At 47.3% G+C, this 26,808-nt stretch overlaps 2 protein-coding genes across 7 annotated transcripts; both read right to left on the bottom strand.

Moving 5' to 3' along the window:
- Nucleotides 1-1,046: 1,046 nt before the first annotated feature.
- On the bottom strand, nucleotides 1,047-26,162 carry kiaa0586 (KIAA0586 ortholog). 4 transcript variants are annotated; one of them, XM_030127217.1, is made up of 22 exons: nucleotides 25,787-26,162; nucleotides 25,397-25,474; nucleotides 24,497-24,614; nucleotides 17,338-17,458; nucleotides 16,550-17,253; nucleotides 16,113-16,185; nucleotides 15,542-15,700; nucleotides 15,280-15,463; nucleotides 13,843-14,016; nucleotides 13,579-13,679; nucleotides 13,352-13,501; nucleotides 12,231-12,436; nucleotides 10,883-11,007; nucleotides 10,416-10,618; nucleotides 10,189-10,342; nucleotides 9,971-10,115; nucleotides 9,588-9,799; nucleotides 9,067-9,119; nucleotides 4,128-4,226; nucleotides 3,655-3,742; nucleotides 3,341-3,490; nucleotides 1,047-1,264 (listed from the first exon to the last, which is right to left on the bottom strand). In XM_030127217.1, exons 1-22 carry the CDS (start codon nucleotides 25,944-25,946, stop codon nucleotides 1,125-1,127), a joined length of 3,597 nt encoding a protein of 1,198 aa, XP_029983077.1. In that variant the 5' UTR covers nucleotides 25,947-26,162; the 3' UTR covers nucleotides 1,047-1,124. The 4 variants fall into 4 exon arrangements, 2 of the variants coding, with proteins under 2 accessions (XP_029983077.1, XP_029983078.1); XM_030127218.1 differs by having other exon boundaries at nucleotides 4,158-4,226; XR_003934542.1 differs by lacking the exons at nucleotides 1,047-1,264; nucleotides 3,341-3,490; nucleotides 9,067-9,119 and having other exon boundaries at nucleotides 3,677-3,742; nucleotides 4,158-4,226.
- irf2bpl (interferon regulatory factor 2 binding protein-like) lies at nucleotides 19,322-23,765 on the bottom strand. 3 transcript variants are annotated; one of them, XM_030127221.1, is made up of 3 exons: nucleotides 21,112-23,765; nucleotides 19,979-21,077; nucleotides 19,322-19,624 (listed from the first exon to the last, which is right to left on the bottom strand). In XM_030127221.1, exon 1 carries the CDS (start codon nucleotides 23,584-23,586, stop codon nucleotides 21,661-21,663), a length of 1,926 nt encoding a protein of 641 aa, XP_029983081.1. In that variant the 5' UTR covers nucleotides 23,587-23,765; the 3' UTR covers nucleotides 19,322-19,624; nucleotides 19,979-21,077; nucleotides 21,112-21,660. The 3 variants fall into 3 exon arrangements, with proteins under 3 accessions (XP_029983081.1, XP_029983079.1, XP_029983080.1); XM_030127219.1 differs by lacking the exons at nucleotides 19,322-19,624; nucleotides 19,979-21,077 and having other exon boundaries at nucleotides 21,523-21,581; nucleotides 21,650-23,699; XM_030127220.1 differs by lacking the exons at nucleotides 19,322-19,624; nucleotides 19,979-21,077 and having other exon boundaries at nucleotides 21,557-21,573; nucleotides 21,650-23,699.
- Nucleotides 26,163-26,808: the final 646 nt, after the last annotated feature.

Below are 26,808 nucleotides of genomic sequence, written 5' to 3'. Positions count from 1 at the left end.
CCTTTAGGGGTTCCATCAGAAAATTCTATGCCATTTGGCAGCCATTTATCAACTTTGTAGAAGGTATGGAAGCTACTGACATGTCTGTGTAACTTAAATATTTGTGTATCTTTTGGCTTTGTCATATTTATTTATTTTTACTTTATTTTTAATCGTCGTTCCCCTTGTTTATTTATTTAAATGTATGTGAACTTACATGTGTGCATATGTGTACATATATTTATGTATGTGTATGTATATATGTGTCTCTACATGTATGTGTTTGAAGGGGGTTTACATATTTCTTAACGTAAGTGTATTATGTCTGGCTGTTGATAAATCTATCCAAGGTCCAGTACTTGGGGTGGGTGGGATGGATGGGAGGGTAGGTGGATGGGAATTAAATATAACAATTTCATGTTAAAGTTGTATGTTTCTTTTTGTTGAGTTGTAAACTGAAAATAAAAAAAGACCGTGATTAAAAAAAAAAAAACAGAAAATGGTTCTCTCACTTTAAGAGACACCTGCGCAAGGTACTATGGGATGTACTGTTGGATATGTATGACACTATTTAAGGAAGTATCTGTGGTATGTACTGCAGTATTCAGTAAAGCTGATATAGTAAAAAGTACATGTTCAGAAAGCACATGTGGTCACCTCCTTCTATGTCTGTCGGATTCACATACAGACAGTACAGTATTTGTGGGCGGCGCTTGTGCCACACTCCATCCATGGAGCTCAGACTGTTAGTGTGCAGTGTACACATCCACCAATCTGTGGCGCGTTAATGTGAGTCTGGAGGAAAGAAAAACTTTACCCAAATAAATAGTAACACTTTTAAATGCAAGTAAAAATATATTCTATTGAACAAATTGAATTTTATCGATACAAATATTCAATAACCGATGCATCATAATACCATTCCAAACTTTTCATTCACTCGCAGCTTCTCTACCGGTGCACTGGGATTGTGGGCGCACGTGTCGGATAATCTTCCCATCTCTAGTGTGTGGACTGTGTCTGTGTTGGTCCTATATTAGACCCAGTCACTATTTTATTTGAATGTATTTAATAAACACATTTAAACTGGTTTTATTTTATTTTATTTTTATTTTAAAGGTTTGACCTGAGGAGACGAAGACATTTCAGAAGACGTCATTGGACGATTCTGTATCTGCTCTGTTCTCATCTTCCTGGTTCTGGTTCTGGTCCTGACAGTCTGCTCTGATGGAGGGAACATGGATGTCCATCATCCTCCTGACTCTGCCCTCCTCCTCCTCCTCTCCTGCAGTAGAAACAGATTCAGTCACAAAACCTGGTCCGAACCACAGGACCTGGATCAGAACCAGAGAAAACGTGGTCCGAACCACATTCAGCACCTTGCCTCTGCACAAAGACCAGATCAAAGACCTGGACCTGGTCTCAGACCTGGTCCTGGACCCGGTCTTGGTCTGACTGGACCTGTAAACAGAACAAGGACTAGACTGAAACTTACAGGTTTACAAAGACCTGGATCTGAAACCGGGACCGGGTCCAGCTGTGTTTAATCCAGCGCCGGTGTCTGTCGAATCAGCGCGACGCCTCAGACACGTCCTGTTTACATGAGCCCCGCCCCCAGAGGTCAGAGTCACACATAGGATTCACACACGTTCACATCCAAACATACACGGAGGGACACAACGACGCCTTCCCTGACCCCATGTGATGTCTGGACTTTTGACCACTGAGGGACACGACGACGCCTTCCCTGATCCCATGTGACATCTGGACTTTTGACCACTGAGGGACACGACGACGCCTTCACTGACCCCATGTGATGTCTGGACTTTTGACCACTGAGGGACACGACGACGCCTTCCCTGATCCCATGTGACATCTGGACTTTTGACCACTGAGGGACACGACGACGCCTTCACTGACCCCATGTGATGTCTGGACTTTTGACCATTTCCCTTCATGAGGAAAAGGACCCGTTTCATTTGGTTCGGTTAGCTCACCATCATTCAACCAACATCAAACAGTGGTCACATGTTCGCCCACGACGGTCTGGTGGTTCTACTCCGGTTTTGTGTATTTGTAACTCTATTTTTGTGTATTTATGTATATTTTTAGTGTATTTTTGTATGCTTATATTGTATTCTTTGTGTATTTTTGTGTGTTTAGTGTATTTTTCTGTTTTTACTCTATTTTTGTGTTTTAAGTGTATTTATAGTGTATTTTTGTGTTTATAGTGTATTTTTGTGTATTTTAGTGTTTTTACTCTATTTTTGTGTATTTTTCGTGTATTTTGTGTTTATAGTGTATTCTTTGTGTATTTTGTGTATTTATAGTGTATTTTTGTGTGTTTATAGTGTATTCTTTGTGTATTTTTGTGTGTTTATAGTGTATTCTTTATTTTTGTGTGTTTATAGTGTATTTTGTATAATTTAGTGTATTTGTGTATCTATAGTGTATTTTTGTGTTTGGATGGTTCAGATCCACATTTGTCTCTGTCGTACATAAATGTGATGCCTGTCGTTAATTTAGTACTGATCTGTGTCATGTGACCCGTGGGTCTCTATGAACCCAGTGTGTTGAGTGGACACTCAGTGCCCTCTGCTGCTAAGACACGCCCACTACAGTTCAACCGCTCTTAACCTGAAAACACTCCAAACCCAACAGAACCCAACAGAACATGGGTCCAATCCCAGTCTGTCTACATCAAGTGGAGGTCCGAGTCCAAACCTTTTGTCTGTGGATTTGTCTGTTCCTTGGTTTGATCTGATCTCATTCGTTTAGTTCTGGTTCTTATTACGGTTCTGGATTCACCAGGTTCTGTTCTGATTCTTATTATGGTTCTGGATTCACCAGGTTCAGTTCTGGTTCTGATTCTTATTACGGTTCTGGATTCACCAGGTTCTGTTCTGATTATAGGTCTGGATTCACCAGGTTCTGTTCTGGTTCTTATTACGGTTCTGGATTCACCAGGTTCTGTTCTGATTATAGGTCTGGATTCACCAGGTTCAGTTCTGGTTCTGATTCTTATTACGGTTCTGGATTCACCAGGTTCTGTTCTGATTATAGGTCTGGATTCACCAGGTTCAGTTCTGGTTCTGGTTCTTATTACGGTTCTGGATTCACCAGGTTCTGTTCTGGTTCTTATTACGGTTCGGGATTCACCAGGTTCTGTTCTGGTTCTTATTATAGTTCTGGATTCACCAGGTTCTGGTTCTTATTACAGTTCTGGATTCACAAGGTTCTGTTCGGTTCTGCTTCTTATTACGGTTCTGGATTCACGAGGTTCTGGTTCTTATTACAGTTCTGGATTCACCAGGTTCTTATTACGATTCTGTTTAGAACCTCATCGGACTGGTTTTCTCACCGTTCCTTCGTGTTCTCTTCACTCCTTCTCTCAGCAGATCCGAATCCACCACCCGGACCTGATCCAGGACCGAACCTGGGTCTGGGTCGCCTTCCAGGTGAGGAGAAGGCAGAGTCAGAGACAGGTCCATGTGGAGCTCTCCCTGATTGGCTGTTTGGAAATCATGTTTATTTGGACATAAATGATTCGGTTTCATGTCAGATGTAAATGGTTACTGCTTTAAGGCGTCTGTTTCCATGGTAACGTGATGGCCACGCCCCTCATGACTTGACATGGACTCTGTAAACTGAACTGCTGTCAGGGGGCGGTCCTACCTGTCCGTCCAGGTGACGCTGTCTCACATTCTCTCACCTCCCCAATGCTGAGCTCCTCCTCCCCCTCCTGGCCCCGCCTCCAGGAGCCCTGGGGTCACAGAGGTCATAGAGGTCAGGGTCTGACACATGATGGATCCTGGTTTGTGTTTTAAAACAGATTCAACCATGTGACGTCACGGCCCAAGCCCATTGGTCTGAGAAGGACAGTGTGGGTGGGGCCAGTGGGATGGGTGGAGTCTAATCTACACAAAGTGTGTTTCTGTGTGTGTGGTTGAGTGTGTGTGTGTGTTTCAAAGATTCAAATGTTCTTTTGCATGTGTATATACATATATACATTTACATCTATAGGAACTGTTGGTTGCTCAGGAGTCGGATAAAAGATACTAGAAAAAAACACAATCCTGTAAAAAAAAGTCCACGTACATCTAGAACATCAACTACAGGTGTTTGTGTCTGTGTGTGTGTCTGTTGACCTCTGGTGGGGGGCGGGGCTCTCTGCTCACCATCTTGAACATCAGGGCCAGGAGGGCTTCATGACCTTTGACCTGACTTTCACTGGGAGGATCACAGTCCTGGAGGAGGAACAGGAAGTGACAGCGTCATCATCATTATCATCAGTATTGAATCCAGTTGGACAGATGTTCAAACCCTGAGAAAAAATAAATAAATTAAAAAAAAAAAAAAAAAAAAAAAAAAAATATATATATATATATATATATATATATATATATATATATATATATATATATGTATATATATATATATATATATACACACACACACACACACACACACTATATTGCCAAAAGTATTCGCTCACCCATCCAAATAATCAGAATCAGGTGTTCCAATCACTTCCATGGCCACAGGTGTATAAAATCCAGCACCTCGGCATGCAGACTGCTTTTACAAACATTTGTGACAGAATGGGTCGCTCTCAGGAGCTCAGTGAATTCCAGCGTGTAACTGTGATAGGATGCCACCTGTGCAACAAATCCAGTCGTGAAATTTCCTCGCTCCTAAATATTCCACAGTCAACTGTCAGCTGTATTATAAGAAAGTGGAAGTGTTTGGGAACGACAGCAACTCAGCCACCAAGTGGTAGGCCACGTAAACTGACGGAGCGCGGTCAGCGGATGCTGAGGCGCATAGTGCGAAGAGGTCGCCAACTTTCTGCAGAGGCAATCGCTACAGACCTCCAAACTTCATGTGGCCTTCAGATTAGCTCAAGAACAGTGTGCAGAGAGCTTCATGGAATGGGTTTCCATGGCCGAGCAGCTGCATCCAAGCCATACATCACCAAGTGCAATGCAAAGCGCCGGATGCAGTGGTGTAAAGCACGCCGCCACTGGACTCTAGAGCAGTGGAGGCGCCTTCTCTGGAGTGACCAATCGTGCTTCTCCATCTGGAAATCTGATGGACGGGTTTGGCGGTTGCCAGGAGAACGATACTTGTCGGACTGCATTGTGCCAAGTGTAAAGTTTGGTGGAGGGGGGATTATGGTGTGGGGTTGTTTTTCAGGAGCTGGGCTTGGCCCCTTAGTTCCAGTGAAAGGAACTGGGAATGCTTCAGCATACCAAGACATTTTGGACAATTCCATGCTCCCAACTTTGTGGGAACAGTTTGGAGCTGGCCCCTTCCTCTTCCAACATGACTGTGCACCAGTACACAAAGCAAGGTCCATAAAGACATGGATGACAGAGTCTGGTGTGGATGAACTGGACTGGCCTGCACAGAGTCCTGACCTCAACCCCATAGAACACCTTTGGGATGAATTAGAGTGGAGACTGAGAGCCAGGCCTTCTGTCCAACATCAGTATGTGACCTCACAAATGTGCTTCTGGAAGAATGGTCAAAAATTCCCATGAACACACTCCTAAACCTTGTGGACAGCCTTCCCAGAAGAGTTGAAGCTGTTATAGCTGCAAAGGGTGGACCCACATCATATTGAACCCCATAGACCAGGAATGGGATGGCACTGAAATTCATATGCAAGTCAAGGCAGGTGAGCAAATACTTTTGGCAATATAGTATATTATGTGTGTGTGTGTGTGTGTGTGTATATATATATATATATATATATATATATATATATATATATATATACATATACACACACACACACACACACACACATAGAGGCTATGCACATACGTCACTTCCCCCTTGAACCACGCCCCTCTAAGTCAGACTGAGTGGCAAAAACCAACCTACTCAACATGATGGAGTATAGCAGTAAATGCAGCGAGACCGGGAAAATGTGAAATATGAAATTAAATTAAGGACAACTGGACTGGACATGGATCTGTACGAGCTACCAAAGAACAAGTGGCCCACAAACATTGACATGGGGCCTGAAATCATGTATCCGGACGTCCAGGGTTTAGGGGATCATCGCTATTTTTATCTGCAACAAATATACATGGTTTCATCATCACTGACAACCAGGGTCCAAAACTAGGCAGAGAACCAACTGATCCAAAGTCCATTTGCAGTAGACCGTGTACTGACCCCAGTGAATATATGCAGGGCTCAAAATTAACTTTTTGACCTAGGAGCACTGTGCTCCTAACCCTAAAAAGTTAGGAGCACAGGCTAAAATCTAGGCGCACCACTATTATATAAAAAATTTGGAGAACAAGCAAAACTCTTGGCCATACCACGTAATATTCCTATTAGGGCTGCACGATTTTGGCAAAAAAAAAAAAAAATCCCGATTTTTTTCCTCTAAAAACTCGATTTTCGATTTTGATTTCGATTTTTGGGTAAAACTACAAAAGACAACAGAAGTCAGCATGTCGTTTTCGTGAGCAGCCCACAATGCAAGGCACTGCTCTGACCTCAAATCTGTGATGGTATCATGTGATGAACCCCCAGAAGTTTATTTTTTCTTAATTAAATCTTTATTGAATGAAATAGAGTATACAATGTATGCAACAAGAAAATAACATAAGTTTGCCAGGAGGAATACACTATAATACAATGTCCAAATCAGAGCAAATACTTATGTTTTTTATAGCCTTTTTGTTTCCAGATTTATCTAACAGCTTTAAATAAAGTTCAACATCTTTCAAAAAATAAATAATATTTGTTTTTGTGTTACAGAACTTACATTTGTGAATGAAAAATTTAGCAAGTAAGAGGACTAAATTAATTATTTAATTTTTTTTAAATATATGTGTGTATGTGTATGTGTGTGTGTGTGTGTGTGTGTGTTGTTGTTGTTGTTTTTTTATTTATTTTATTTTTTCCTGGGTATCTGGGCCCACAGAAGTGATACCAATGTAAGTCAGTGACAGGCATCAGTCGTGCGTGCGTGCGTGTGTGCGTGGACCAGGTTAATATAAGTGATCCACATGCGGTTCTGTTTAAACTGAGGGATCCGTGCGTGGAACAGACTGACCCAGGACACGCTGGAGGGATTCTATCCTGGAGCGGGTGGATGTGTGTGGGCACAGGGCTGTGTGGGCTCCTCTGCTGAGGCTGATGACCCCGAGACCCGGACCCGGATCGGAAGAAGACAGTACGGTACGGATCCGGGACAACGGAAGATGAGTGATCCGCATGCAGTTCTATTTCAGTTGCGGGATCCGTGCGTGAAGCCACGGCTTACATTGCTATAAGTACTGCGGGCTCATGAACACATTTAAAGTCCGGCCATTGCACGGAGTTCTGTGACAGACCGCTGTCACTGATAGGAGGAGGAGCCTACGGGAGCCCGCAAGCGCACGGCCCGCAGGCACGAGAGAGACGAAATCGATTTTACGATTTCCCTTTTTAAAAAATCGTCCTAATTAAAAAATCCGATTTCGATTTAAAATCGATTAATCGTGCAGCCCTAATTCCTATATGTATTTAAGCAATGTTAACAACCTAGAATAAAGTATTTGAATAGAGTATGAAAGAAAAAGCTTATATTGACACAGGTGCAAAACAATTGTCAATGTGTGGTATATACTTTAGTTGGTTCTTGGAGAAGAAAGACGAATCACACCATTATTTGCAACAACCAACTTTTTTATTTCATGGCCTAAAGGCCCTTAGTCACTGTGGTCTACACCACGCCTGAAGTCAGGCCTCCTTGACCTGGTGCCAGAGTGTAGGTACTTCCTGACCGCTGGCAGAGCATCGAAGTCATGCAGTGTTGGACCATCCGCAGAGATGCGCACGCGAGGGGGCGGGGACTAGATTTTCCGCTTCAGTCAGCGGGGCGTGGAGCTTGTTTATTTTCAGCTGACGAGTTACTTCTGCAGCCATTATTCTAGGCGCACGTATTAATTTTCGCTCATTTTTTTATTGGCGCACCGTGCGATCGTAATCTCAAAAACAGTCGCACTACCGAAATTCTCAGGCGCATGCGACCGTAATTCAGTCGCAGTCACGAGCCCTGATATGCATGATCTACTGGTACTGAGGATATTTACGTTTAGTTAATATCAAGTACTTTATGCAACAGAGCTACAACTGCTTTGTACAAACAGGGTACGATTTTATTCTTGTAAATTATGATATTTTTCCCACCTGTTTTTAAATTCTGACATTATTCTTGTAATACAATAGCTTTATTGTAGGAATATGATGACTTTAATCTCAAAAAGGAATGAAATTTTTGTTAAATTATGAGTTTTTTTTATAACTACGACTTTATTCTCATAACATTGTGATTCTTATTGTATTCGACTTTGTTGTCATAAAATTACGGGTTTTATATCGATATTTTATTACTTTAAACTCATCGTGACAAGCGTTTTTATTTTCTTATGTGGCCCTAATAGACTGTTGTAGATTTATTCTCCAGTACCCCCATATTTGAAAAACTAGGTTAGCCTCAGTTTAAGTTAGATTACAAATCATGTACGAGCACAAGGTTCATAATCACAAAATGAAGACATAAACCATGAAAGATCTGATCATGAAACCAAAAGCTTTACTAAGAAGTAACGTTAGCCAAAACAATACATAATTTAAGGTACGATTTTACCCAAAAGAACAGCATAAATTAATGTTATCTGACACGAAACGGGATCCACAAATCTAGGTTTGGTTGCATGGATTTGTGGATCCATCTACTTCTCTTTTCATTGACTTTCAGTACCTGTAAAACAATAGTTCCAACTGCTTTTCAAACCTGTTCATACAATTAATCGCACAACAGCTCTTCCCCATTGTTCATTAAATATTGTTCTTAAATTTAGACAGTATTGAAGCCAACACTGCTACTCATCTCCCTCTTTCTGCCACTCAGTGAGCGTAACTGTGCTGACTTCTGCTAGTGGTGACGTCACGTACATACCCTCTATATAGTATAGTTTGTTTCTGTGTCTTTGTTTACTTCTCATAATAATAATAACAACATGTCGCCATGATGATGATGGTGCCCATATAAACTTTAAACCAACAGAAGATTCTCACCATTTCCTGAAGCTCCTGAAGTGACCCAGAGAAACTCAACCCTGCCTCCTCCTCTGAAACAGAACCACAACCACAATCAGAACCGGAACCAGTACTGGACCCAGCACAAAGGGTCCTGGTTTAATGAAGCTCCATGTAAAGGTCATCAAAGGTCAAACAGATGAAAATATCAATGTCAAAACATCCAGAAGGAAAGAATACAGTGACTCAATGACCAGTGGAGAGGCTCCTTCTCCAGTGACTTAATGATAAGTGGTGAGGCTCCGCCTCCAGTGACTCAATGATCAGTGGTGAGGCTCCGCCTCCAGTGAGCATGTGACTATTGATAATAGAAGTGAATCTGTTAAATGGACGTGAAGACGTTTCAACTCTTTCGATGTTTTATTGGCGTCAGGAGGAAAAAACCAGACGACGAAACATCAGAAAAGACCTGAACCCAAACACATGGAGCGAAGAAATGAAAGAACAGAAGAACCTGCAGAAGAACCTGCAGAAGAACCTGAACAGACTGGACCAGGTACCTGTGATGGACATCCTCTGGTGGACACTGGACAACACTTCCCCCTCAGAGATGTGTTTGGCTGAAGTCAGTGCACTGGAGGACGAGGACGAGGAGGCACAGCTGTCCTCCAAGGGGGACGAAGGTCTGGATCCAGAACCAGGACTAGGAGTAGACCCAGGAGGAGGAAGAGGAGTGGACAGAGGAGGTTCTTCTTCTGCCACCTTCATCACCCTATAGAGACAAACACATGAACCAATGGACCCAGTGGACCCGACCCGGATCAGACCTGACCCCTGGTTCAGGACTCTGAACCACAGGTGGGTGTGTCCATTTCAGCTCCACCTTCACCATTGACTACAGATTCAGACAAACCACACCCATCACTGATCAAACCTCACGTACACAGGATGTGGGTGTGTCTCCATATGCTCCTCCTCCTCTGGTCTCTCTTCAGCCAATGGAAGCTCAGCATCTTCCCAGGTCGGAGGGGGCGTGGCCTGATGATCCACAGGAGGCTCTGGGCTGGATGTGGGTGTGGCCACAGGCTCTGAAGTCGGAGAGAGACATTAGTCATCAGCTGCGGTTACCATGACAACAGACCTGAACTTCCTGAGTCTGACCGGGCTCTGGGATTGGCTGATGCGGCTCCTCATTCAGACTGGGTGGTTCAGATGGAGGGGGCGTGGTCAGGGGCGGGGTTTCTCTGCTCAGCGGTGTCAGACTGGATGGAGGTGTGGCTTGTGGTGTCAGAGCCTGAGGAACCAGAACTGGATCCTGGAACAGAAGGATCAGACCCTGTTTACCACAGGTCCTGGTCTGGGATGAAGAACAGAGGAGGCGCTCGTACCTCCTGAGGGGCCGCTGGTCCTGGTCCTAGTCCGGGTCCTGATCCTTGTGGGTCCAGTTCTGGTTGTAGTGAGTCTCTCTGTCCCAGCATCAGGGCCACGGTCTCTGTCAGAACCTCTTGGACCAGGTTCCTTAGCATATCCGAGTCCACAGAGACGTTAGAGTCCATGAGGATCTGCAGACCAGCGCCCCCCGCTGCCCCCCCTGCACAACAACAACAACAACAACAACAAATAAAATGTCAACAAAGTGTCTGTCAACAATACATCAGCTTGAACTCATTCAACCACAGGATTAAACCTGTGACTGATGGAATAATACACACACACAAAGACACACTGACACACACACAGACAGACAGACAGACACACACAGACAGACACACATAAAGACATACAGACACACACAAACACAAAGACCCAGTCCAGACAGCTTCACTGTGATTGGTCGGTCAAGATGACCACTCACCGATGTTTGAGGTCACACTCTGCTCGTCTCGCTCTGATTGGTCAGTGGAGTCGTTGAGGGCGGGGTCAGCAGGAGGGGGGCGGTACATCTCAGAGATCATTTGAGACATCAGCTGCTGCGCCACCCTGAACACAACAATAGAACACAATAGAACACAACAGAACACAGTAGAAAACAACAGAACACAATAGAACACAGTAGAACACACCAGAACACAACAATAGAACACAGTAGAACACAACAGAACACAACAATAGAACACAGTAGAACACAACAGAACACAGTAGAACACAACAGAACACAACAATAGAACACAGTAGAACACAACAATAGAACACAGTGGAACACGACAGAATACAGTAGAACACAACAGGAAACAGTAGAAAACAACAAAAGAACACATTAGAACACAACAATAGAACACATTAGAACACAACAAAACACAGTAGAACACAACAATAGAACACATTAGAACACAACAATAGAACACATTAGAACAACAGAACAAAGTAGAACACAACAGAACACAGTAGAACACAACAATAGAACACAACAATAGAAAACAATAGAACACATTAGAACAACAATAGGACACAGTAAAACGCAACAATAGAACAACAGTAGAACACAACAATAGAACACAATAGAACACAGTAGAACACAACAGAACACAGTAGAACACAACAATAGAACACATTAGAACAACAATAGAACACAGTAAAACACAACAATAGAACACAGTAGACCACAACAGAACACAGTAGAACACAACAGAACACAATAGAACACAACAGAACACAGTAGAACACAACAATAGAATACATTAGAACACAACAATAGAACACAACAATAGAAAACAATAGAACACATTAGAACAACAATAGGACACAGTAAAACGCAACAATAGAACAACAATAGAACACAGTAGAACACAACAATAGAACACAATAGAACACAGTAGAACACAACAGAACACAGTAGAACACAACAATAGAACACATTAGAACAACAACAGAACACAGTAAAACACAACAATAGAACACAGTAGACCACAACAGAACACAGTAGACCACAACAGAACACAATAGAACACAACAGAACACAGTAGAACACAACAATAGAACACAACAGAACATAGAAAAACACAACAATAGAACACAGTAGAACACAACAGAACACAGTAGACCACAACAGAACACAATAGAACACAACAGAACACAACAATAGAACACAACAGAACACAGTGGAACAGAAGAGAACACAGTAGAACACAACAATAGAACACAGTAGAACACAGAACACAGTAGAACACAGTAGAACCAGGTTCAGAATTGTTTTGGGTTCTCACCAGTCCACCAGGTGGCTCTCCAGGGTGTCTGAGCTCAGATGTGAACCCAGAAGACAAACCTGGTCTGGGGAAGAGAGAGGAGGTGGAGCCTGAGGAGGTGGAGCCTGAGGAGGCGGAACCTGAGGAGGGAAGAGCGGACCCTGGTACCGGACTGGAGGAGGAGCCGGACCTCCATCCAACTGGACCACGTCTTGAGTGACCTCCTGCTGAAGGAGAACAACATGTTAGACCAGCAGAATGGAAAAGAATTACAGAACAATGGACAAGAACATCAGTAGAACATGGTTCTGTGGTCACAGATGGGGTTAAAGCTGCTTCAGCTGAGACAGAACGTCAGTAGAACATGGTTCTGTAGTCACAGATGGGGTTAAAGCTGGTTCAGCTGAGACAGAACGTCATGAAGCTCCACTTCCCACAATGTACGTACGGTGGAGAACACCTGGAACACAGTTCACCGTGAGGGAACTGTGTCAGGTGAGTGATCAGGAACCGATTAACGGGTTCAAGATACTGAGGAGATGAATGGGGTTGGACAGATCATAAGCAGCTTTAAAGGAACCAACGTGAGGAACCTCCGTAAATAAACCAACGTGTGGAACCTCCGTAAATAAACCAACATGTGCAACCTCCTTAAATAAACCAACATGTGGAACCTCCTTAAATAAACCAACATGTGGAACCTCCTTAATTAAACACACATGTGGAACCTCCTTAAATAAACCAACGTGTGGAACCTCCTTAAATAAACCAACGTGAGGAACCTCCGTAAATAAACTAATATGAGGAACCTCCTTAGATAAACCAGCGTGTGGAGCCTCTTTAAATAAACCAGTGTGTGGAACCTCTTTCACTAAATCAATGTGAGGAACCTCCTTAAATAAACCAGCGTGTAGTACCTCCTTAAATAAACAAATGTGTGCAACCTCCTTAAACACACGTGGAACCTCCTTAAATAAACAAACGTGGAACCTCCTTAAATAAACAAATGTGTGGAACCTCTTTAATTAAACACAAATGTGGAACCTCCTTAAATAAACCAACGTGTGGAACCTTGTTAATTAAACACACTTGTGGAACCTTGTTAAGCCTTAATGGGATGCTGATTGGTCCAGTTCTGTTACCTCTATGACATCGACCACAGACACAAAGTCAGTTCCAGGAAAAACGTTCTCCTCCTCCTCACCCTTCGTCTCCATGACATACAGATGGTTTGATGGTGGAGGGGAAGAGACAAGAGGCGGGGCTTCACTGTCCTCTACAGGCTCCGCCTCCTGTCAACAAATGAAAGACTGTCAGGAACCTGTGACCCCCTGACCTCCAGGTGACGCCTCATCCAACTCTCACTCACCTGTTCATAGTCTGGGGCAACCATGCTGACTGTGGGCGGGGCTAGGGGCACTGAGGTCACTTCCTGTTGACACCTGAAGGAGGAGTTTATCCTGGAACGACCTGATATTGATCAGGACAATAACCAATAATCATTTCATCCAACGTAAATCTGTATTTTTATATATATGTTTTTTGATCAATATTACTGTAATTTCCAAATCCTTTATTTAAATGAAAGTAAAAACTCTCAGGGGTTTGTGGGTAACAGAGTTTGTTTACTGACCTAGTGGGATTGCCACGGCAACAGGGTAATTGTCTGAGGGGGCCAGTGGGAGGTCGAAAGAGTCACTAGAGGTCAGGTGGGCGGAGCTGAAGCGCTGAGGCACTGGTTGCTCAGGTGACAGAGGAGGGGGTGGAGCCAGACTGGTCTGAGTTTTACAGGACTTCACCGTCACACCTGACAATCAATCCATCAATCAGACCAGGTTCAATTCTTTTCTGTGCCATTAATGTAACTGTTTTTAATTCTGTGCATCTGTACTCTCCTCTGATTATTGAGGACTTGCAGCTGACATCACTGGTCATGTGATTGTTGTTTACACCGACATATTGGTAGGCACGCTATCTGAATCCAGAAAATCAGAACTGTTGCTTTATATTGTGTTTTTCTTTGGACTCGTGTTTGCGTGTTTTGTTATTTGCGAGTATGTCTGCTTGTGATAAAGGCACCATAGATGAGTTTCAATGTTTACTAACAACAGTGATGCGCGGGCAACTCGGAGGCAAAAACACAAGTACCAGCTACCAGCTGACTCACATCAGCCGCGTACACCTCCAGGCTCTCCCCTGGAACTTGTGAACGAGCTGATATGTTCATTAACTGTCTCTGTCCAACAGCCGATCCCGTCTTCTCTTTCACGGCCACATAATTTGACTTGACTGCATCAGGAAGGCTGTCCCATAGTAGAAAAACAGACTTGCACAGACGGGTGGGGAGTATTCTCACCAGCTCCCCGCTGAACTCACCGGTGTCGCCCGCCGTAGCTCCGACTGCCACTTCTAGCTGAGGAAACTCTGGCTACCATCAGCGGCAACGGGAGCAGGTGGATCCACTCACTCTCTCTCTATAGGGTGATACGTCAGGGGAAGCCCTCCTGGTAGGTTTAAAGGGGTCTTCATCACCATACCACATGATGACAATTCTTTTTTCCATGCTGCTAAGCGCAATAGGCACACAGGCTAACTATACTGAGAAGCTACGCTAACCGCAGTAATAACTATAAACAGTGGTTGGCAGAACAGAACCACTGCTGCCACCAATGGAACCGAGCGGTCTTTCTGCCTAACTTCTAATTGGTGAAAGCTAAGTAATAAGCAGCACACAGGAGTTTAGCAGGTCCATCATTTAACACATTGTACGATCCAAGGAAAGCTTGCCTACCAATATGGCGTCATAAACAGAAAACCACATGATCATGTGACATTTGTGCAAAACCTCAATACTGTTCAGTATTCAGAATTCTGCTCTTTTATCGATGAAACTCTGATTTTATCTCCTCCTGGATGTTTGTGACTGACAGGGGTCAGGGATAAAGGTGACTGAATGTTGCTCTGATTTTTATCCAAACACTAAGAACCTCCGAGGTTCTTAGACTTGTGAACGTGGCCTTGAACGCAGCACTGAGCTTCACTCAACCCAGCTGTTTTTGTGACTTCTGACCTCTGACACTCTCCACCAGTCGTGGGCGGGGCTTGTGGCTCTGAGGTGAGGAAGGTGACCTGAACCTCAGGTACGGACTCTTCTTCAGGGTTCGTCTGAGTCTGTCGTGTGGAGCTCTGCCGTATAGATGGCTCAGGTACGACTCCACCTCCTTGCTGTCAGGCCCCGCCCCCTGATGACAGCTCTGAAACACAGACAGGCAGACAGAGTAACGGTCTGCTCATCACTGACCACTGATCACATGTATAGATTGTCGTCTGACCGCTCTGTGTGCAGCTGTCTGTCTGCCGCCTGCTCCTCTGAGTGCGCTCACTGGCCTCCCTTGGACTGAGTGGGTGGAGCTCCTGCTGGTTGAGGGTTTGGCTGATGTGGTGGCAGCGGCAGGTCTGCGGTGAGCAACTTCTTCTGATGCCATCTCAGCCTGACGACACAAAACCAAAAGTTTGAAACATTAGTTTTCTCAAACACTACAAAACCCATGAGCCTCTGCTGCTGCCCCTGGATGACTGACAGTCAGTTCCACCACCAGGGAGCGCTGATTAGGATATGACGAAGACCATTACAAACACTGACCTTTGACCCTGTTCCCTAAATGTGATTAAATCATTTCATATTTTTGATCCGAAGGATCAGTCAGGTTTGATTGTGTTTACTTTGTTCTGTTTGTTGACGTATGTGTCTTATTTGTTTGATGTCTTTAACTATTTTCATGTCATGGTGATAATGATAAAACCAGGATCCTTCAGATTCTGTCATTTCAGGAGGATTGTTTCCAGTTGCGTATCTGTGAAGCACTCCAGCAGGGGTCAGCAGAGGCAGCTTTGGGAGCTCACCCGGATGTCTGTGGTTAAGCTGCTGATCCAGGAGTCCACCGTCTGCTTGATATGAACCTCCTCAGTACAGTCTCTGCAGACACACAAGTTTATTCTGTTTACATGGATCTGAAACCCACAACAGCAGCAGCAGCATTTTAGGAATTAACATTAGCTACCTGTTAGCAGACAGTAGGAAACATTAGCCACCTGTTAGCATACAGTCGGTAACATTAGCTACCTGTTAGTATACAGTAGGTAACATTAGCTACCTGTTAGCATACAGTAGCTAACATAAGCTACCTGTCAGCAGACAGTAGGTAACATTAGCTACCCATTAGCAGACAGTAGGGAACCTTAGTGACTCGTTAGCAGACAGTAGGTAACATTATCTACCTGTTGGCAGACAGTAGGTAACATTATCTACCTGTTAGCAGACAGTAGGTAACATTATCTACCTGTTAGCAGACAGCGCCTCCAGCTGGCAGTACAGAACCTCGCTGGTCTTCGCTCTCAGCTGAGCCTCCAGATTTTCCTCTAGAAGTTTCCGCTGCCTTCGAACCCAATGCAGAACCTGACTCGCCTCCTCCAGCAGAGACGGGACTACCGCCCCTCCCTGGTCCAGCACAGACTGGACCTGATGGGAGGGAACTGAGTTGTGACTTTGGAATATATGGTGGGAGGGGTCCTGTCTGGTATGGAAAACGTGGTCTTGGGACTGAGTCTTGTTTTCTGGGGGTTGGAACAGGTTTTGTTGGGAGGGGATCTGGTTTTTTGAGTTTTGAGTTTTGTTTGGTTGAAATTGGATTTGGTTCTGTTGGTTCTGGGTCTGGTCTTGTTGGGAGGATGTCGGAATTTGTTTGGATTGGTGAGGGTTTTGTTGGATTTGGGTTTGTTCTTTGGGAGGTAGTGTCAGATTTTGTTGGGACTGGAGGTGGTTTTGTTGGGTTCTGGTCTGATGCTGTTGGGACTGGAGGTGGTTTTGTTGGGTTCTGGTCTGATGCTGTTGGGACTGGAGGTGGTTTTGTTGGGTTCGGGTCTGACGCTGTTGGGACTGGAGGTGGTTTTGTTGGATTCGGGTCTGTTTTGTGGTGGTTCCTTTCTGGTTTTGTGGCGGGGTCTGTGCTGGTCCAGGTCTGGTGGTCTTCAGAGGGTCTTTTGGCTGTTGGACATAAACCAGGTGTAAGGACTTTGCTGCCCTGAGTGGTGTCTCCAGGCCTGAACCTTCCTGGTGCAGGTGACCTACCATCAGCAGCATCTTCATCTTGGCCTTCAGATGTTCCACCTCCTTCAGCACCTCATTGGCTCTCGCTGCAGCTGCTGCCTGGCTCTGATTGGCCGAGGACAGGGACTGACAGCTGACGTGACTGGAGAAAAAGACAAACAAAAGAAATGAACCAACCACACCAACGTTTCCACTCATTCTGTCAAATAATCCATGGTCCTAAATCTGACCCAGACCACTTTCATATGCGGTCCTAAATCTGACCCGGACCACTTTCATATGCGGTCCTAAATCTGACCCAGACCACTTTCATATGTGGTCCTAAATCTGACCCAGACCACTTTCATATGTGGTCCTAAATCTGATCCAGATCTGATATTTTCCAGTGTGACTTCAGTCTGAATGTCCAGGTCGCATTTATCTGTCCTTTACGTCATTGAAATGCGACAAACAGGACCTCTTTAGTGCATGTGGGTCACTTCAGGGTCACATTCAGTTCAGACTCAAAACTGATAGAAGTCACGTATAATGTAGAATATGAACCAACACACAAACAAATCAGATTTCACCTAAAAATCTGAATTGTACATTAGACCTGCTGTGAACATGTACTTCACAGTTCATGAAGTGCATGTGAACGCACCATGAAGTCCCTGGTTCTGTAGACTCAGGGTCATGGTCCTGAAAGAACCGACTACAGCACAGGTGGTCTCAGGTGGTTCCTGTTGGTATGGGGTTGGACCTGATCTGGTTTGTGTGGATCAGACCCCCCCCCCCCTTCGTTTTACCCTCAGAAGGTGAAACAAAATGGCCGACAGAACCAGAACATGTCATTCAGTTGCTGAACTCACTCTCAGCCTCTGCTGCTGTTGCTAGGCAACACCTCAAAAGTAGTGGAGATGCTGATGGAGGAGAGGAGCCTCCTGGAGGAAGGGGGTGGGGGGGTGGGGGGTCTTTGCTCTGAGCTGTAGTCATGGATGACATGAAAATGAATGCGGTTCAACCTTCAGTGTCACGCCAACCTTGTGCTTTCCCATCATCCTCTCTGCCTCAGCTCAAACACACTCAATCACTGATGGGTTCATTCATCGATTAGTTGATCAATAAGCACCTGAAAACAGCCTCTAATTGGACTCAATCATCAGAAATGGACTCAACAGATGAAACGGGACGTGGTACTGGTCTGCCCAGAACCGGGCCCGGTCCAACATGTCTGGTACGGTTCGGTTCCATTTGTCAAAGTCATTGTAGTAAAGGTATGATATCACAGGTTTTAGCCGGCGACGCACCCACCTGACCAAACACACCCAGAGGTGCTGGACCCACCCCCGGATCCCGATGTGGACCAGTCAACCGATTTGGGTCTGGATCCGGGTCAAACATGGTTCTGCCTCAAAGGAGTTAGTGACATGAGTGTCACAAAAAAACAGAAAGAAAAACTAAATGAAGATGCTGAAACTGAGCTGAATGAAGATGAACCCGGACAGAACCGGAGCAGAACCAGGTCAAAGTGGTTCTGTTGGACCATGAACCTGATTCCGATGGAATGATGGGATTGTTTAGCTGCTCATTATTCTCTGTCTACTCATGCATTGCTGTGCAGGATGGTGTAGTTGCCATGGTAACCAGCCACCTGGATGCAACCTCATGTATTCAGCGGGGAGACAAAGGGAGCGTCGGGCCCTCCCCCCCTCGACAGGTGATGGGGTCAGAGGTCAGGTGTATGTGGAGCTTCTCCCCCCTCGCCGTCCCTGGTTACAGATGTTGTCAGAAGGATCTTCGTCCTCGTTCTGACCATTCCTCTCCCTCTTCTTTTTATTTAAAATAGTTTGTTCTGTAGTCTAAGACCGGATCAGGTCTAAGACCGGATTAGATTTAAAACCAGATCAGGTCTGTCATCATTAGGTAAACTGAATCACTGTTACCGTGACGACCAGTGTGTTTGAACATGACTGAGTTTATTAATGTTATTAAAGTTAAATATGAGAAAAAAACGAGGAAAAGGTTGAAACCGATGAGTTTTATTACAACGGACTTAGATCCAAGGCACATTACAAGATCATCTGTCACCATGGCAACCAACAAACAGACTTCAAAATCAAAGTACGCATTGACGACATAGAGATGAAACGTAACAAAAACAAACAGATTTATTGCAGTAAAAAGAGACGAAAAATAAATAAATTTCAAAAAGTGAAAAAACTCACTGAAATCGTATCAAAACTAAAAACAGCTGAAGTTTTTACAAACACACATATTTATACAGACTGGCACCGGACGTGGATCTGGACTGGCACCAGACCTGGATCTACACCAGCAACGGACCTAGATCTGGACTGGCACCAGACCTGCACCAACACTGGGCCTTGATCTGGACCAGCACAGGAACGGCACTGGAGCTGGATCTACACCAGCACTGGAGCTGGATTGGCACTAGACTGGGACCTAGATCCGGACCGGCACCGGATCTGGACTGGCACCAGACCTGGACCAACACCGGATCTCAATGTGGACTGGCACTGGATCTGGACCAGCACTAGCACCAGATCGGCACTATACTTTGACAGGCACTCAACCTAGCTCTGGACCAGCACCGTACCAGGACCGGCACGAGATCTGGACTGGCCCCAGACCTGGACCAGCACCGGATCTGCACCTGGACCCACCCCTCCCCTGGTTCCGTCTCCATGGGCTCCGCCTCCGTCCATCGATGTCAGTTTCAGAATAAATGACTCCAGTGCATTAAATGACAATGTTCTGTGAGTTTTATGGTTTTTTTCTGACACTGATCCACAGGTTCAGTTTTCAACATTTAATGGAGAAAACCAGATTCTGAAACCAGGTCCAGAGAGACTGGAATATTTACAGGTTTATGAACCTGGACCTGATGGACAACCCACACCAGCTACATTTAACTCATGGAATCAGGTGGATTTATTCACCTGCTTTAGGGTTGATTCTGCACAAACTAGTATGAACCCTGGATCAAACCTGTGAAAACACTAGAACCAGGTGAGTCTGACCTCAGACGGGTCAGAACCCATAGAAGAAAAGCTTTATCATCTTGGATTTATACAAGGATAAAGACAGAAAAAACCCAGAACCAGTGGGTCTGTGAACCCAGGACAAACGAGTCTGTGAACCCAGGACCAGCAGGTCTGTGAACCCAGAACCAGCGGATCTGTGAACCCAGGACCAGCGGGTCTATGAACCCAGAACCAGCAGATCTGTGAACCCAGGACCAGCGGGTCTATGAACCCAGAACCAGCAGGTCTGTGAACCCAGAACCAGAAGGTCTGTGAACCCAGGACAAACAGGTCCGGGAACCCAGGACCTGCAGTCCAGTCAGAACCAAGTCAGTTTCATCTGGTTTAAGAATTCAGGTGTTTCAGACCAATAATCACTTCACATGTTGATCAATATTAACGACTACAATGACTGAGGGACTGGGTTTGGACTGGGTTTAGTCTGGATTTGGACTGGGTTTAGACTGGGCTTAGACTGGATTTGGACTGTGTTTAGTCTGGATTTGGACTGAGTTTAGTCCAGGTTTGGACTGGGTTTAGTCTGGGTTTGGACTGGATTTAATCTGGGTTTAGACATCTGCACGTTAGTCTGGGTGTCTTCAAACACTGGGTTAGAACTAGGCTTTTCTTTCTGCCGGGTCCATGTGACCCGGTGTCGGTGTCAGGTGTGAAGGTCTGGGTTGGAAGGTGGTGCTTAAATCCTGCTGGTTCTGCTGTTGAACCCTTTAGATCCACCTGCTGGTTCTGCTGTTGAACCCTTCAGATCCACCTCATACAGACCAGAATGTCCTCACAAGTATAGAGAATATTAAACCATCGGGGAAACTGGAGAGTCCCACCGTCCATGAACGCATCACAGGATCATTCTCTATTTCAGCCTTTATCACTGACCAGAACCCTGAGGTGGTCTAGACCGGATCCGGTCTCTAATGGATCTGGACCAATCCATTGGTGTTTCACTGACATTTCTGTCCTGATTTCTGTGGTCTGGATGTGTAGTGGACCTGCAGAACCGCAGTAAACCCATGAACCCTTCCATTTACACACAAGCATGAGTCTGATGACAGCTGGCTCTGATGGTTCTGGTTCTGATGTGAATCCAGTCAGTATTTTAAACCTACGGATCATTGTTCTGATGGTTCTGTTGAAACTGATGTTCAATGTGGATCAGTTCCATGTGACCTTTGACCTCTGACATCTACCTGCTGTTTCCACCTGAACCTCATTTATCCTGAACTGCTTTGATCCAGATCCAGACCCTGAACCCTCCTACCCCGGAGGTCCAGGACCTGGTGCACCTGGTGGACCCCCCCAGTCCTCAGGGGTCTCTCTCCTTCTTGACCTTCACGTCTCCAGCCAGGATGGTGGCGATCTCCCCCTGCATGAAGGCCCAGGGCACGTTGGAGCCCACCAGCGGACACTTGTCCCCGCTGGGGCAGTACACCTCTCCCCCCGCCCCCCCCTGAGCCTTGATGCTGTCCCTGGAGCAGGGGAAGCAGAACTTATGGTGCGGCACCGACGGACACTGGACGAAATGCGTGTCCTCCAGCCGCTCGTGGCAGATGGTGCAGCACAGGGGGCCGCTGTTGGCCATGGGGGAGTCCGGCACGGGCTGCGCGTGCACCGGGTCTACGCCCCCCCCGGACTGGGAGGAGGCCGGCAGCCCCAGGTCTCCGTTGCGGGAGGAGAGTCTCCTCTGCCCGGACCCGGAAGCGGGCGACACCGGGCTGCTGCTGTTGTGTCTGGAGGACGTGGTGGAGTGTACCGAGTCCCGGTCCTTGTTCGGAGAGTGCGCGTTCCCCAGCGTGTCCGCCACCGACATAAGCGCGGCCATCGGGGACTGTCCGTTCTGGGAGGGGGCTGAGACCTCCGGGGGCGTGGCCCGGCCCGGGGGGATCCCGGGGAGCCCCGGACCCAACGGCTGCGGCGGAGGCCCGGAGAAGGAGCCCATGGACAGCTTGAGGACCTCAGCCTGGCTGCTGATCCACTGCCGCTGCTCCTCCGCGGAATCCGGCTCCGGAGACGCCTTCCTCTTCCGCAGCGCGGCCCGGGAGCCGCTGCCCGAGGCCGGCGCCCGGCCCGGGAGCAGCAGGGCGGTGGGTGGCAGCGGGAACCCGCCGTCCGCGTGCGGCTGCGGCAGCATGTCCCCCCCTGCCGCTTCCTTGAAGACCCGCAGCGGCTCCGGCAGCAGGTCCCCCAGCAGCCGCCAGTCCCCGGAGCCGGGCTTCTTCTCGTACTCCAGGTACTTGAACCCGGACGACAGGCCGCGGCCGAAGTCCTTCATGCAATCCTGGTACATCTGCTTGGCCACCCCCGACGCGCTGGAGAACACGGTCCCGGAGCCGCTCGGGTACTCCACGTACAGCTTCAGCTCGTAGTCCATCCCGGGCTTGGACACGGCGTCGAAGGCGAACACCCGGCCCACCAGTCCGTGGTCCTTCTTGAAGCGGACGTCAAACGGAGTGCAGCCGGACAGGGTGAGCAGCGTGTCCCGGACCGTCTTGGGCCGACCCCCCCACTCCTCCTGTCGGTTCCGGAGGCTGTCGCTGAGCTCGGCCAGCGCCTCCGCGTTCCGCTGCTTCTCCTTCAGGTCCCGGTCCTGGTCGGTGCTGGACACCGAGGCGGGGCGCTTCCCGCCGTGCTCGGACAGAGACACGCCGACCACGGAGCTCTGCGGGGCCCGGCCCGTCAGGTGCGGGTTGGGTCCGTTCAGCAGGGTCTGCGGGAGCAGGTTTGGCGGAATGTTCATCTGCCCCGGAGCCGGGACCAGCCCCGCGTGACTCCGGCTCCGGGAGTTTGGGCTCTGGCGGTTCAGCTCCGGCGGTCCGTCGTCCGGTTTGAAGCCGTTGGGCATTCGGCTGCTGTGGCCGCTGTAGTCGAACCGGGCCCGGCTGTCGGCGCCCAGAGAGTACCGGTCCAGTCCGGGATGGGTCTTACCGGGTCCGTCCAGGTGGTGAGGGTTCAGCGGGGCCACCGGCTCCTTCCCGCTCAGCAGCACCTGTCCCTTCGGCTGCGGAGGAGGCGGAGGGCCCCCGGCGGGTCGGCCGTCCTGGAAGCCGTGGGCCCGCTTCAGGTGCCGGGCGGTCTCGATGACGAACTCGATCCGGTCCGCGCCCTCGTAGTTGACGCATCCGCGGCAGACGGGTTCGGTGAAGTCCCAGATCATGGCCCAGGGCATACGGGGCAGATCGCACAGATAACACGACTGTCTGCGGGACAAGACGGACACCTGCGGGGAGGACATGGTCCACCGGCCCGTCCTCCAGAACCAGAACCAGAGATCAGAGAGGAGGATCTGCAGCCTCCGCGGCTCGGCTCCGCGGCTTATTGTTCCTCTGCCGCAGGAGAGGAGGGGAGGGGAGGGGCTGCGCTTTTCCCGGCATGCATCACTGGGAAGCAGAGGAATGTGGACCCCCTCCCTCCTCTAAGACCAGGACCCTGTCAGCCCATATCAGGACACCTGTTACCCCCTTATTCCGCTGTTTAATCCTGAACTGGGTCCGGACCAGCAGAACTTGGTCCAGACCAGTAGAACCAGGTCCAATGGTCTCAGATGATCCACATAGGTGTGATTAAACCTGGGCCTGAGTTCTGATCTGGGCTCTGCAGGGTCTTTTGTAGACTTGGTTTCCAGACTCCATTTAGGTGTTCTTACCTGGAGGTGTGACCCAGACCGGTCTGGTCCAGTTTGGTCCGGTCCCATGAGGAGGTTCACTCGGACTTTAAACAGCATTGACTTTTATGAATACTGATACCAGACCAAACCCTGATCCGATACAGTGTTCTACTGGGTTCTGTTGTGCTCTACTGGGTTCTGGTGTGTTCTACTGGGTTCTGGTGTGTTCTACTGTATATGAATGTCGCACCTGTAGATGTTCTGCTCACTGACCTCAGTGCTGTGGTTTCCTTTCTGTTGTGTGTGTGACATCACATCAGACTAATCAGTGTATTGATGACTGATCACACTGTGATACCAGGGCAGCTCTGTGACTGACAGGTGGGTAGAGCCTCACTCAGGCAAACTAACCAATCAGAACAGAGCTCATGGGACTGACTTTACCGTCTGTTTAATAAAATAGACACGTTGAGACCCGACCCCAAGCCCCACCCACCCACACACACACACACACACACACACACACACACACACACACCTGGTTTGATCCGTCCGTTGGTTATGGCGGGGTGTTACTACGGTAACAGGGATGGTTTCCATGACAGCAGCAGCAGTAGAGGAGGAGGATGAGGAGGGATGATGAGAGCAGCCGTGTGCTGAGGAGAACAGAGCAGAACAACCACTGTAAGCTTTGGATGAACACAAACAAACCCAACCCTCCAGTCTCACACTGAAGCCATGGGAATCTGTGGATGAAAACACACCGTTACCATGACGACCTCATCACCATCAGCTCTATATGAAACCCCCTGCTGCATGAGCGTAAGCCTGCCCGTTTCCATGGTAACAGCAGGTTACCATGACGCCAGTGCCACCTGCTGGAACCCTAACCCAGACTGAAGACCAGACGAATCCAGACTAAAGACCAGACTAACCCAGACTAAAGACCAGACTAACCCTAACCCAGACTCAAGACCAGACTAACCCAGACCAGACTAACCCTAACCCAGACTATAGACCAGACTAACCCTAACCCAGACTATAGACCAGACTAACCCAGACCAGACTAACCCTAACCCAGACTAAAGACCAGACTAACCCTAACCCAGACTCAAGACCAGACTAACCCAGACTAAAGACCAGACTAACCCTAACCCAGACTCAAGACCAGACTAACCCAGACTAAAGACCAGACTAACCCTAACCCAGACTATAGACCAGACTAACCCAGACTAAAGACCAGACTAACCCTAACCCAGACTATAGACCTGACTAACCCAGACCAGACTAACCCTAACCCAGACTATAGACCAGACTAACCCTACCCCAGACTAAAGACCAGACTAACCCTAACCCAGACCAGACTAACTCAAACCAGTCTGGTCTAGTCTGGTCCAGTTCTTCATTAACCAGGAAATGTCAGAGGACGTGGTCTCACCAGGATCTGGGCTGGTCTGAACCGTGGACCTGGACTCATGTTCTGTACTGGACTCTGGTCTGGTCTCTGTGGTTGGTCCTGGAAAAAACAGAAAAACTGGATTCAACTAGACCACCTCAGACCACATATCACCAGGTTCAGGGAACTGGTGGGTCTGTAGTAGTGGACTGAAGTGGACTTTGGTGGATTGTAGTGGACTCTGGTCGACTGTAGTGGACTCTGGTGGACTGTAGTGGAGTCTAGTGGACTGCAGTGGACTATAGTGGCCTGTAGTGGACTCTGGTGGACTGAAGTTGACTCTGGTGGACTGTAGTGGACTGAAGTGGACTCTGGTGGACTGTAGTGGACTGAAGTGGACTCTGGTGGACCGGTGCTGATGCGGTTTCTTACCCGGCAGAGGAGGCTGGGCCAGGGTATCCAGTCTGTGGACTTTGATCCGGACCGGTCCAGGCTGGATCCGGGTGGAGCGGATTAAAACGTCGCCGGTGTCCGAACTGCAAGTGGACTGATCTGGATCGATCCGGACGGTCTGGTCCCGGATACAGAACATGTCGCCCGGACTTGAGCGGAGTCAGCGGGTTGATTTCAAACTTCCCGCTCCTGGAAACTCTGCCGGTACCCTCCAAGAGAACCGGAACGGAGAGGGTTAAAGGACCGAACCGAACACAAACAAACAAATACAAAAACACAGAAAGAAGTGAAAAAAGCGGGACCGACAAAGCCAGCCGTTACTGACAACAATCAGCCGACTTCCGGGTCTTCTTCTTCCGCTTCGTCTTCCGGACCTCCCCGTTGCCCCGCCCCCTGCGGGCGCGCCCTGTTGCGCTTTCGTCATTTCATTAACGTCACATGTTACATTGACTTCCATTTGGATTCCTTTTCAAATGTCTTTAACTGGACAATAAAGCTGCAGGTTTTATTCATTTTGTAGATTATTTTCGTCTTTATTGTTGATTCTTTCCTGTTCATTTTATATCTGTTTCCTGGTAACTTTAATTGTACCGGACACATTTGACTGAATTCGTATGATGGAAAACAAGAAAAGGCAAATAATCATTTTATTTGCGAGACGAGCAGTGAGAGATGAAATGTGGAGACAAACCAAAACTTCCCCAGTGTACAAGGAAGAGGGAATCCGGTTCGCGGAGGATCTGACACAAGAGGATTGGAGGGCAAGACAGGCGTTGTGGCCGAAAACCGAGAAAGCAAGAAAAGAAGGCAAAGCGGCGGGATTTAGAGGATCTTTCGGATTCATTGAAGACAGATGCATCACGGAATAGAAAGAAGATGAAGGGCTGAGATTTTGAACTTGCAATAAACTACAGTGGATCATTTCTGAATATGGGACTTCTACCTCAATGTTTCTTTACTCCACCTCCCTAAAACTTTTCTTCAAAGTTCACTTGTTCATT

The sequence above is a fragment of the Sphaeramia orbicularis genome, chromosome 22, assembly GCF_902148855.1.
Source record: "Sphaeramia orbicularis chromosome 22, fSphaOr1.1, whole genome shotgun sequence".
Taxonomy (NCBI): Eukaryota; Metazoa; Chordata; class Actinopteri; order Kurtiformes; family Apogonidae; genus Sphaeramia; species Sphaeramia orbicularis.
Note: the sequence above shows the minus strand (reverse complement) of the source record. Positions and strands in the feature narration are given on the sequence as shown.